Raw genomic sequence first — 12,414 nt, 5'->3', positions numbered from 1 at the left:
CTCTTCTTCTCCAAAGCATGATACACAAGATTTGCATGATTGTGTGAAGCATGATGATGATTTGATTGACAATGATTTGCATGATGTTTTGAACGACAATGATAAGCATGATGATTTGTATGACAAGCATGATGATTTGAATGATATTGCTAAGCATGATGATTTGGATGATAATGATGAGCAAGATGATTTGCATGATCAAGATGTGATTTCTCACAAGCAAGATGAGTTGCATGACGATGATGTGATTGTTCAAAAGGACGATGTGTTAGTTGATGCTTTTTCTAGCGAAGCTAACCTCGTTGTAGATTCGATCAATCACAAAGGATCGATCTTGGCTCTTGAGCCTAGGTCAAAAGAACCCCTTCAGGAAGAATAGATCTTGGCTCTCAGGCCATTCACGCTTCTTTTAAACAAGAGTTTGCAGTTAAATGGCTGAAATTTGAAAAGCTTTTTATTTCTTCTTGGTTGACGCAAGAATATGAATGAGATATACGAGCTGCTTGGAACCATCTTCGGATAACCAAGAAAGACACAATCAATGGCAAAGCCCCGCTTCGCATGACTCATCAACTCCTGAATAGAAGCTGACTTCTGTTCCAAGCAGTGATCTCGGATCTCTGTAGGTAGACCCAAGGTAAACCGCTCAATCTGTTCTCTGAACGAGATCTTCTTGAATGAAGAGGCGGGTAGAAAAGAGTTCCAAAATCTTTCACAATAAGCATTGATTGTGTCTTTCTTGGTTATCCGAAGATGGTTCCAAGCAGCTCGTATATCTCATTCATATTCTTGCGTCAACCAAGAAGAAATAAAAAGCTTTTCAAATTTCAGCCATTTAACTGCAAACTCTTGTTTAAAAGAAGCGTGGACCACCAAGTACGAGCATTCCCCTTAAGGTAAGAGGTAGCTCTCCGAATCTTGGAGTGCTCTGAATAGCGTCCTCCCGCGAAAGCGATGTCAAACTGCTGTATAAAAGAGACAGCCTTCAAAGCATCTGAGTATCCTAAAAAGTATCAAACTTGATCGAGTGGCCACCTTCCTTAAACTCTCGGACTTTCTTGCTTTTATCTTCGAGAAAGTCATATTGGTTGGCTTTGTAAAAATTCTTCTTGTTCGCATAAAACTTTCCGTCATCGGAATCTGAGCTGTCTGTAGACGAGTCCTCAATAGAACTGTCAGTCTCTAGGCGAGATTTAGCCTTCTTTGCCTTTCTCTTGCCCTTTCCAAAGCGTTGCTTCTTGCTTCGCTTTTTACCTTTTTTGTCTTCTTCGCTCGAATCTGAGGAGCTAGAAGAATTGTCAGAAGAAGAAGAAGAAGAAGAACTACTGGGTACTCCTTCAAATCGAACACGCTTCTTCTGTTTCTTTGCCTTGTCAAATGTCGACCGACGACCCAAATATCCCAGGAAGTCAGTGCCTTTCATCTCCTTTTTGCCGTGCTTTTTGGCTTTCTTTTGCACGTCGAAAAGCTAAGCAATCCGTGCATCAACCACGTTCTATAGTTCCTTCTCCGTATATTTCTTGGAGGCAGAAGGTTTCTTGAGAGCGGGTTTCGGGAGTGGTGATGTGGTTCTCTGCCACTCCATCTGTACCTCTTCCAAAGAGGTCCGGTTCATATATTTTGTCATCTTCGGGTCCTTGACAAAATTGAGCATCATCTTTGTTGCATCGCCAATCAATTGACGACGCTCCATCTCTCTTTGCTCCGCCTGAGTAGGCCGAGGCGGGCCATACTCTCTGTCTGAATCTTCGTTGTGATCCTAGCCCACATCTCCAGATGCAGAGGGAGTCGACTGATCATTGCCTAAAGCCATAGGTGCCGCGGAAAAAAAAAAATTCGGGGATCGGATTTCCCGTAGAAGAGAAATCGGTCGTGCTCTGATACCACTGTAACAGACTTGGACACTCCAAGTCAAGAATCAACCGCGACAGCACCAAATAACTACTTCAAAACAATTCACAAATCACAATAGATTTGCACTGGCCCGGCGGAGTTCCGTGCCTAGAGATATTGGCCCCAAAGACTGGCGCCCCTTTCGGTATTTCTTTTTGTATTAATCAATCATCAAAGTACAAGAGAGCGGTTAGGGTTTCACTCTCAGACTCTGCGTCCAGATGCCCTGAGAAGTGAGGCCCTCACCACTAATTTAAAGGTTACAAGGGATGCCCAAAAGCAGAGCCCCAAAAGCTTTTAAAATCAAAAGCATCAGTTCTCTCTCTCTCTCTTAGAGTCTTTTTCTCTTTTTTTATAAAAAAAAAAGCAAAATTCGCGTCCCTCTTCATTTTCCAAAAAAAAAAATTATAATAGCCTCCGCGATTTCCGGAAATTAGGGTTTCTGGCAGAAATTAGGGTTTCTGTTGTCCGCCACGTCGTCACTTTGTGACAAGGAGACTCTCTCAGTCTCTTCTTCTCCAAAGCATGATACACAAGATTTGCATGATTGTGTGAAGCATGATGATGATTTGATTGACAATGATTTGCATGATGTTTTGAACGACAATGATAAGCATGATGATTTGTATGACAAGCATGATGATTTGAATGATATTGCTAAGCATGATGATTTGGATGATAATGATGAGCAAGATGATTTGCATGATCAAGATGTGATTTCTCACAAGCAAGATGAGTTGCATGACGATGATGTGATTGTTCAAAAGGACGATGTGTTAGTTGATGCTTTTTCTAGCGAAGCTAACCTCGTTGTAGATTCGATCAATCACAAAGGATCGATCTTGGCTCTTGAGCCTAGGTCAAAAGAACCCCTTCAGGAAGAATAGATCTTGGCTCTCAGGCCTAGGTCTCCAGAACCTTTACAGGAAGTATTATGTGTTCGCATGATTGATTCATACACAGTGATCGAGTGTTTCATTCGTGATCGTTTCCTGTATTTTAGTCGACGTCTTTATGTGATCCCTTTTCCTAGGCATGACATATTGTACGTTGAGCACGTTTCCATTTCCATCATGAATGAGCACGAATGTATGCTGATTTTTCATGAAAAGCTGAACAGTATGCATGTTAGGAAGTCACATTCCATGTCTCTTCCTTGGCACGACACAGTTGCAGAAAGAGGACATGAAAGTATGAGCACCAAGCATAGGCATTTCCATTATGAATTGCCTCATTTGATTGATTTAGATCAGAAACCCAAGATTCGATCTCATTGTTTGCGTGTATGGGATGAACGGTTTGGCACTCCGTCTATTTGTTCACACAGTCTTTTAGGAAGACACGATTTTTTCCATTCACTTTACATGGAATAGGTATGTTCATGTTTTTGTGTTGGAAGTGGTTTCAGGTATTTTCAGCCATGGAGATTCTTGAAGAAGAAAGAAGCACGACTCTACACGAAGTTGAAGCATAAAAGGAGCCACAGAAGACTTTGAGTCGCTTTCGGCGCGACCCAAAGAAGCAAACGTTGCAGACCTTTATGAAGTTCAAGTACCGCACGACCCACACATCAGAGTGGGCCGGCGAAGAGTCCCTTCCAGGATTGTGGATGCTATTGGCGATCTCCCTCGACGCCATACAGTTCGGTACCAATACCTCACTTTGAAAAGGAGGGGATGTCACGTGACACATCCCAACCCTATGTGTCCGTGGACAAGCTACACCATAGCAGGGTTCTCGTTAGTCAAGTCAGTTTAGATTAGCAGTGATCTGGCACTTTTTGTGAGTCTTCGTAGACCGTGCATGCCCAGTCACTTAGCAATAGATGCATATCCTCCGGTTGCACACAGCATGATCATCAGTATTCCCTTCAGAATCCATTAGAATCAGTTAAGGGATTTTTCAAGTGACTTTATCCCATTTTCCATATTTTTGACAATTTTCACTTATTTATTAAGTGATTTTTGTTGGGTACTCAGTAGGGCAAATTGGGTAAGTTAATATATAAGCAACCCAAAGCTAGCACTCAACAGCAGAAGAGGCAGCAGGAGCTTCCCGCTCAACAGGCAACTTCTCAGCAGTACCCCCCCCCCCCCCCCCCCTCAGCATTAGACCATCGCCATCTCCATTCCCTTGGCGTTTTTCCCTACAGCCCAGCATCGCCATCAAGTCCATTGTCTAGCGTTTTTTCCCTTAGCCACTTCAGCCCCTGCAGCGTTTTTGGCTCAGCAACATCAGCAGATTACTAACGCTAGCAGATCTGCATATTCCAGAGTTTTCCAGCCTGGGATTCCTTGCGTTTTCCAGCTTGGGATTCCTTGCAATTTCCAGCGTTTTCAGTATGCGACAATAGCCTGAAAACGCAGCCAAAAGGGTGCCACAGTTCAGCGTTTTTGGATCAGCCATCTCAGCGTTTTTGATCAGAAAATTCAGCCTTGAAAAACGCAAGTTTTCAGCAGATGAATCGCAGCAGAACCGACCCAGATTGGTTGCTGAAGTTCCCCCAACTTTAGCCAAGAAAACGCAGCCAAACCAGTCATTTTCAGTCACCGAAACAGTCCAAGAAATTCAGCAAATAGAAGATCCCAGATTTCAGCCCTAAGTCGTCGTCGTCATCACCGTCGTCGTCATCGGCATAGTCCCATTGCATCAATCCATTGCATACGCATTGTACACCTTTGTGCAATCAAAGTAGACCACTCTCGCCGACGAGAGTGAGGCCTTTGGAGGAGGGTTTTACAACCTCTCGGGTGTCTTATCTCTTCTCTCTCCTTCTCTCAGTCTCATTCACTTGCACGCACAGTATCCACTCACTTTGTTCGTGATCATAGCACTCTCCATAAGACAGAAGGCTCTCTCTTTCCCTAAGAACTAAAAGGAACCTTGAGCAATAAAGATCACTAATCTTGAGGAAATACAACATTCATTCCGCTGCACCTAACACTATCTCTCAATCTCATGCACCTTGACGCACACACTTTGTTTGTGTCCATTGCACTCTCTCATTAAAGAACGGAAGGCTCTCCCTTTCCTAAGTAAAAGGAACCTTGAGCACAGTTCGGAGCACTTAGCTTGAGCAAAGTTCAACATTCACTTCCGCTGCACCTTACACTCTCTCTCTCTCTACGCTAGCTTTCCCAGCCCTCTCTACGCCTAAAATCCATCCCCACTCTCTCTACGCTCGGGCCGGCAGAGGGGGGGGGGGGGGGGGGGGGTGTTGCAAGAGCGCGAAGAGGGGGGGCTGGGCTGGGGCGCGAGGGGAGGGCGGGGCTGCGGGGGGGAGTGGGGGGTTTGGGTGGGGGGGTTGGGGGGGGGGAGCGCGTGGGTAGCAGTGGGAGCGGGAGCGGGGGAGTCAGGAGCAGCGCAAGGCGGGAGCAGGAGGGCAGCGCGAGGACATGAGCAGGGGAGAGCACGAGGGGGAGCAGCGAGGCAGGGGGAGCAGCACGAGGCGGGAGCAGGCAGGGGAGAGCGCAAGGGGGAGCAGCGAGGCAGGGGGGCGGGAGGGGGAGGCAGGAGCAGGGGGAGCAGCGCAAGGTGGGAGCAGGCAGCAAGGGAGAGCACGGGGGAGAGCAGAGAGAGAGAGAGAGAGAGAGAGAGAGAGAGAGAGAGAGAGAGAGAGAGAGAGAGAGAGAGAGGTGAAATGATATATTAGCGTCTACAAAAGGCCAAAATGACCCATGAGACCAACAAGTTACAAACTGGTGAATCTAATACTGCATGTCGGGTCCCAACCACCCTCAAGGGCCCCCTTGCTCTGTTGCCAGAGCCAATACTTGCTTTTTATTACTTGCACAAATGCTGATACAATGACTAAATGCTGAGATGTTGAGATGCTAATGGGTACTTGATGCAGATGCTTGGTACTACTGAGATATTGAAGGATATTGCCTTAGATACTAAGGGGTAATGAAGCATAGTTACCCGGAACGGGAACGGGAACGGAACGGGACGGGAACAGGGAGGAGGGGGGGGCGGAACGGGAACGGGGCCGGAACGGTCCACCTCAAGTAAGACTTGAATTACCTCCATTCAGCTTAGTCCCAAATAAACTCCTAAACAACCCCAAAACTGCCCCCAAATCTGCCCCCTAACCTGCCCTCAAACTGCACCAAATATGTTCCCCGAACAGCCCCAAATCTGCCCCCCAAAAGCCCACTTTTTTTCCCCCATATGCCTACTGCTTTGTAAGTTGCTTTTAGCAACCAAGAGATACAAATGAGTCCCAGTGTGCCAGTTGTAATTCAAATGTTGAGACTCGAGAGAGGTCCCTCTGAGTAAGATAACAATTGTCCTCTATCTGCTTGATCAACAAGAAAAAAGAAATACCACCAAATGCGCCTCGTTCAAGGGCCAATCTGTGGTAAAGGGGTACATATAACATATGTGGAGGTGGCAAGCGCCGCGTTGCACTACTAGTGCTACAGCAATGCACAAGAAATGTGCACGTGGAACAGCAGCAAATCATGACTTAAAAATCAATAACAAAAGCCAAAATTTAGAGATCGCAAGCAAAAGCACAGCACAAACAGAAGCAAAGGCTTGCTTTTCAGGTTAACGCAAACTCAAAGCCAATCGGAAAGAGATTCAAACTGCTTTCTTCAGGAGCCCCGCTCTTTAGCTAAGATACCCCACATGTGCTCTTGGATTGCTTTTCATCAGAACCTGTAAGGAGGCCTAAGTACCACAATTGTATGTGAGGGTGAAGTGACTTTGTAGTTCACAAAGTGGAACTCAAGTCTTAGGTGAGCACTCTGTACTTGCACCTGGGGAGCATTGTGAAGGAATATAGCAATGAAGCAAGGGGTGCCATTTTCAGGGTTATTGCTTCTATCTGGGTGGTGAGCTTGCGGATTTGTTTCAGATGAAGTTTCTTCCTAGAGTGACGGTGGGGGGGGGGGGGGGGGGGGGGGGGAATGAAGGAGAGCGCGTGGGTAGCAGTGGGAGCGGGAGCGGGGGAGTCAGGAGCAGCGCAAGGCGGGGGGGGGGGGGGGGGAGGGAGAGCGCGTGGGTAGCAGTGGGAGCGGGAGCGAGAGCGGGGGAGTCAGGAGCAGCGCGAGGGCATGAGCAGGGGAGAGCGTGAGGGGGAGCAGCACGAGGGGGAGAGAGAGAGAGAGAGAGAGAGAGAGAGAGAGAGAGAGAGAGAGAGAGAGAGAGAGAGGTGAAATGATATATTAGCGTCTACAAAAGGCCAAAATGACCCATGAGACCAACAAGTTACAAACTGGTGAATCTAATACTGCATGTCGGGTCCCAACCACCCTCAAGGGCCCCCTTGCTCTGTTGCCAGAGCCAATACTTGCTTTTTATTACTTGCACAAATGCTGATACAATGACTAAATGCTGAGATGTTGAGATGCTAATGGGTACTTGATGCAGATGCTTGGTACTACTGAGATATCGAAGGATACTGCCTTAGATACTAAGGGGTAATGAAGCATAGTTACACGGAACGGGAACGGGAACGGAACGGGACGGGAACAGGGAGGAGGGGGGGGCGGAACGGGAACGGGGCCGGAACGGTCCACCTCAAGTAAGACTTGAATTACCTCCATTCAGCTTAGTCCCAAATAAACTCCTAAACAACCCCAAAACTGCCCCCAAATCTGCCCCCTAACCTGCCCTCAAACTGCACCAAATATGTTCCCCGAACAGCCCCAAATCTGCCCCCCAAAAGCCCACTTTTTTTGCCCCATATGCCTACTGCTTTGTAAGTTGCTTTTAGCAACCAAGAGATACAAATGAGTCCCAGTGTGCCAGTTGTAATTCAAATGTTGAGACTCGAGAGAGGTCCCTCTGAGTAAGATAACAATTGTCCTCTATCTGCTTGATCAACAAGAAAAAAGAAATACCACCAAATGCGCCTCGTTCAAGGGCCAATCTGTGGTAAAGGGGTACATATAACATATGTGGAGGTGGCAGGCGCCGCGTTGCACTACTAGTGCTACAGCAATGCACAAGAAATGTGCACGTGGAACAGCAGCAAATCATGACTTAAAAATCAATAACAAAAGCCAAAATTTAGAGATCGCAAGCAAAAGCACAGCACAAACAGAAGCAAAGGCTTGCTTTTCAGGTTAACGCAAACTCAAAGCCAGTCGGAAAGAGATTCAAACTGCTTTCTTCAGGAGCCCCGCTCTTTAGCTAAGATACCCCACATGTGCTCTTGGATTGCTTTTCATCAGAACCTGTAAGGAGGCCTAAGTACCACAATTGTATGTGAGGGTGAAGTGACTTTGTAGTTCACAAAGTGGAACTCAAGTCTTAGGTGAGCACTCGGTACTTGCACCTGGGGAGCATTGTGAAGGAATATAGCAATGAAGCAAGGGGTGCCATTTTCAGGGTTATTGCTTCTATCTGGGTGGTGAGCTTGCGGATTTGTTTCAGATGAAGTTTCTTCCTAGAGTGACGGTGGGGGGGGGGGGAGAGCGCGTGGGTAGCAGTGGGAGCGGGAGCGGGGGAGTCAGGAGCAGCGCAAGGCGGGAGCAGGAGGGCAGCGCAAGGCGGGGGGGGGGGGGGGGGGGGGGGGGGGGGGGAGGGAGAGCGCGTGGGTAGCAGTGGGAGCGGGAGCTGGGGAGTCAGGAGCAGCGCAAGGCGGGAGCGGGGGGGGGGGGGAGGGAGAGCGCGTGGGTAGCAGTGGGAGCGGGAGCGAGAGCGGGGGAGTCAGGAGCAGCGCGAGGGCATGAGCAGGGGAGAGCGTGAGGGGGAGCAGCACGAGGCGGGAGCAGGCAGGGGAGAGCGCAAGGGGGAGCAGCGAGGCAGGGGGGCGGGAGGGGGAGGCAGGAGCAGGGGGAGCAGCGCAAGGTGGGAGCAGGCAACAAGGGAGAGCACGAGGGGGAGCACAGAGAGAGAGAGAGAGAGAGAGAGAGAGAGAGAGAGAGAGAGAGAGAGAGAGGTGAAATGATATATTAGCGTCTACAAAAGGCCAAAATGACCCATGAGACCAACAAGTTTACAAACTGGTGAATCTAATACTGCATGTCGGGTCCCAACCACCCTCAAGGGCCCCCTTGCTCTGTTGCCAGAGCCAATACTTGCTTTTTATTACTTGCACAAATGCTGATACAATGACTAAATGCTGAGATGTTGAGATGCTAATGGGTACTTGATGCAGATGCTTGGTACTACTGAGATATCGAAGGATACTGCCTTAGATACTAAGGGGTAATGAAGCATAGTTACACGGAACGGGAACGGGAACGGAACGGGACGGGAACAGGGAGGAGGGGGGGGCGGAACGGGAATGGGGCCGGAACGGTCCACCTCAAGTAAGACTTGAATTACCTCCATTCAGCTTAGTCCCAAATAAACTCCTAAACAACCCCAAAACTGCCCCCTAACCTGCCCTCAAACTGCACCAAATATGTTCCCCGAACAGCCCCAAATCTGCCCCCCAAAAGCCCACTTTTTTTCCCCCATATGCCTACTGCTTTGTAAGTTGCTTTTAGCAACCAAGAGATACAAATGAGTCCCAGTGTGCCAGTTGTAATTCAAATGTTGAGACTCGAGAGAGGTCCCTCTGAGTAAGATAACAATTGTCCTCTATCTGCTTGATCAACAAGAAAAAAGAAATACCACCAAATGCGCCTCGTTCAAGGGCCAATCTGTGGTAAAGGGGTACATATAACATATGTGGAGGTGGCAGGCGCCGCGTTGCACTACTAGTGCTACAGCAATGCACAAATGTGCACGTGGAACAGCAGCAAATCATGACTTAAAAATCAATAACAAAAGCCAAAATTTAGAGATCGCAAGCAAAAGCACAGCACAAACAGAAGCAAAGGCTTGCTTTTCAGGTTAACGCAAACTCAAAGCCAGTCGGAAAGAGATTCAAACTGCTTTCTTCAGGAGCCCCGCTCTTTAGCTAAGATACCCCACATGTGCTCTTGGATTGCTTTTCATCAGAACCTGTAAGGAGGCCTAAGTACCACAATTGTATGTGAGGGTGAAGTGACTTTGTAGTTCACAAAGTGGAACTCAAGTCTTAGGTGAGCACTCTGTACTTGCACCTGGGGAGCATTGTGAAGGAATATAGCAATGAAGCAAGGGGTGACATTTTCAGGGTTATTGCTTCTATCTGGGTGGTGAGCTTGCGGATTTGTTTCAGATGAAGTTTCTTCCTAGAGTGACGTGTGTTTTGCATTGCATTGGCCGTATCCTACTCCTTGAGAACGAGATGGATCAGTATAAATTTGCACACTGATTGGGTCTGAAGGGCCTTGGCCCATGTAGACTCTCTTTACTCCCATAGAAAAGATAGCCTATCAAGGAGGATCAAGCAATATAATTTGCTCACTACTCTGCCAGGAGCATCAAGCAATATAATTTGCTCAATCCAAGAGTATGGACCTCATATATTTTCCCAAGGAAATATAGTTCCACCAGTTTGAAAGATTTAGGCTAAGGCATTGGAACAGATTGAAGCACTTTTCATTCCTAATTCAAAAAATGCAGAAATGTTGCATAGCTAAATGCATGAAATGCTAACGGTGGATGTGAATGTTGTAAACATATGAAATGTCAGCACCTAGCGTTCACGCAAAGAGCGGTCATGCACCATCAACTCTCACACAAAAAAAAAAACAACAAGCCACCGTCTGCAAGAAGAATTGGACAAAGAAAAGGAACCTGGTAAGAAATGCCCCGCTCAGCTGCTTTGGCGCCCCCATAGGGCCGAACCTTTGAAAGAACTGGGTTCACAAGACTATCAAGAAGGGCAGCTAGTACCTCCTCTGCAGTGATTAGCCTCGCCATGGCCTCTGTCGCTTTGCCTCAGTACCGAAAATTTAACATGGAAACCCTAATCCATGGCTACTGCATGACCGCAGAGACATGGTAGAATGTACGCCTGCTCTCGTCAAAATTCAAATTCCGTGAGCTTTCAGTACTACTTGGCACACTTGAAACCTCGAGTACGCACACAAGGAGAACTATTATTGCACACCGCACAAAGAATATATGCCCCCAAGACACACTATTAAAAGAAAGGAAAAAAAAAACGAAAGGGAATCTTTCAAGATGCTCTTGTGTTGTGAACTTGAAAGTCGTTGGAAGGAGAAACACAATAAACCCCTCGAATGTATCTAATATTGTGAAGTAACATGTCCTTTGCGTTGTGTGTGTGTGTGTGTGTGGAGATGGGGAGGGTATGGGAGAGGCAGGTGGAGTGTGGAATTGATATTGTAATACATTGCGCAAAAAAGTTTTTTTTTCATGTTCAGGAGGCTGTGGAATACACAAAATCAAGAGTTTAAGAATCCAACATAAGCTATATGCATCAGAGGCTTTAGTCAAAGGAAGGGGGGTTTGTGCTAATGTTTTCAAGAGTGGTCCATGGATAATCCCTTTCTTGTTGTGCTCTTGCTTCTAGGCTTAGCTGCAGTAAGCAAGGAAATGTCTCTTTGGTGTTTGCAACAGTCAGCAATGTCGGCATACACACCCTTGGCGCCGAAGTGTATCATTATGTTGCGAGCATGGCTGTGCAAAAATTTCAACGTTTGTAAGAGGGCATTAGTTATTGGTAAAATATTCTCAATAAACAACTCCAAAGATCCAGAGGTTTATTGGAACTCTCTTATAGCTGGTTTGCCCCCATCATGGTGGTATGCTTGTATCCACTGCTCTAGGTGACCACCGTTCCACATTCTGAAGATAAGCATTGGCTTCACACTATGATGCACAAGGGCTTTTGCAAGGATCATACCACGATGTTGAGTAGTCATTGCAGTGCCCTCTTCTAGTGCCATTTATGTAGGAGATTTTTTGTGAGGCGTGATCTTGTAAATATTGGATGCGTACGCTGCATCCTTGAATTTTGGATGTATCACTTTGACTGTTTCCCAACAGCAAAGCACCCTTCGTCGAGTTGGAGAGCTTGTAGGTGAAAAAGTGAAATTTCGCCAAGCAAGTGAAGGATTTGAGGGGGGGGGGGTTCATCCAGAGTAATTGCCTCTATGATAGAGGGACATGTAGAAGATGTGACTGTTCCTGTAGTTTGGGCTACAGATTCAACAAGTGCTTCATGAGCAGCTGGACCTTCCTCTTCAGTCCTTGGATGTTTGGAGGAGTCTTCATGTCTGCTTTTTCCCTTAAGCTTTGAATGTAGCTATGAAATTAGTTGCATTCGATCCAAAATCCTTGGGACAGTCTTAATCTCAGGACATTGAATGCTCTCGAATGTCCTGACAATCTGTCCTAGGAGTTGCTTGATTGTTACATGCATGACTCCATTTGTCAGCATGATCGGGACAAATTGCATCCAAGAAAATGAAGCCTCAATCTTGGTGAAACAATGTCTCACAAGCTCTGCAATGAAGTCCTCAAACTTTGACGCAAGCAGATTGAATGCTCGTCATAAATGATCCTCTATAGCATGATATAGATATAGTACTAGAGCGTCAATAACTGCTTTATGATGAAAACGTGACAGCTTTGTCTCTACCATGGGTGAAATTTTGAAAAGCACATTAGAGAAGTAAATATAAATGTTAATGCATGAAAATGTCATAAACATAAATGACATCA

General features: G+C 46.7%; 1 protein-coding gene across 1 annotated transcript in view; it reads right to left on the bottom strand.

Annotated features, from left to right (window-relative positions):
• LOC147465250 (uncharacterized) overlaps nucleotides 1–10,816 on the bottom strand; it is a 56,109-nt gene extending 45,293 nt beyond the window's left edge. Inside the window, exon 1 of the mRNA XM_086519081.1 lies at nucleotides 10,519–10,816. Within this exon, the coding sequence (XP_086375207.1) occupies nucleotides 10,519–10,644 (126 nt within the window). The 5' untranslated portion in view covers nucleotides 10,645–10,816. The remainder of the gene's footprint in view (nucleotides 1–10,518) is intronic.
• Nucleotides 10,817–12,414: the final 1,598 nt, after the last annotated feature.

This window comes from Adiantum capillus-veneris, chromosome 1 (genome assembly GCF_014529385.1).
Source record: "Adiantum capillus-veneris isolate H3 chromosome 1, ASM1452938v2, whole genome shotgun sequence".
Classification (NCBI taxonomy): domain Eukaryota; kingdom Viridiplantae; phylum Streptophyta; class Polypodiopsida; order Polypodiales; family Pteridaceae; genus Adiantum; species Adiantum capillus-veneris.
Note: the sequence above shows the minus strand (reverse complement) of the source record. Positions and strands in the feature narration are given on the sequence as shown.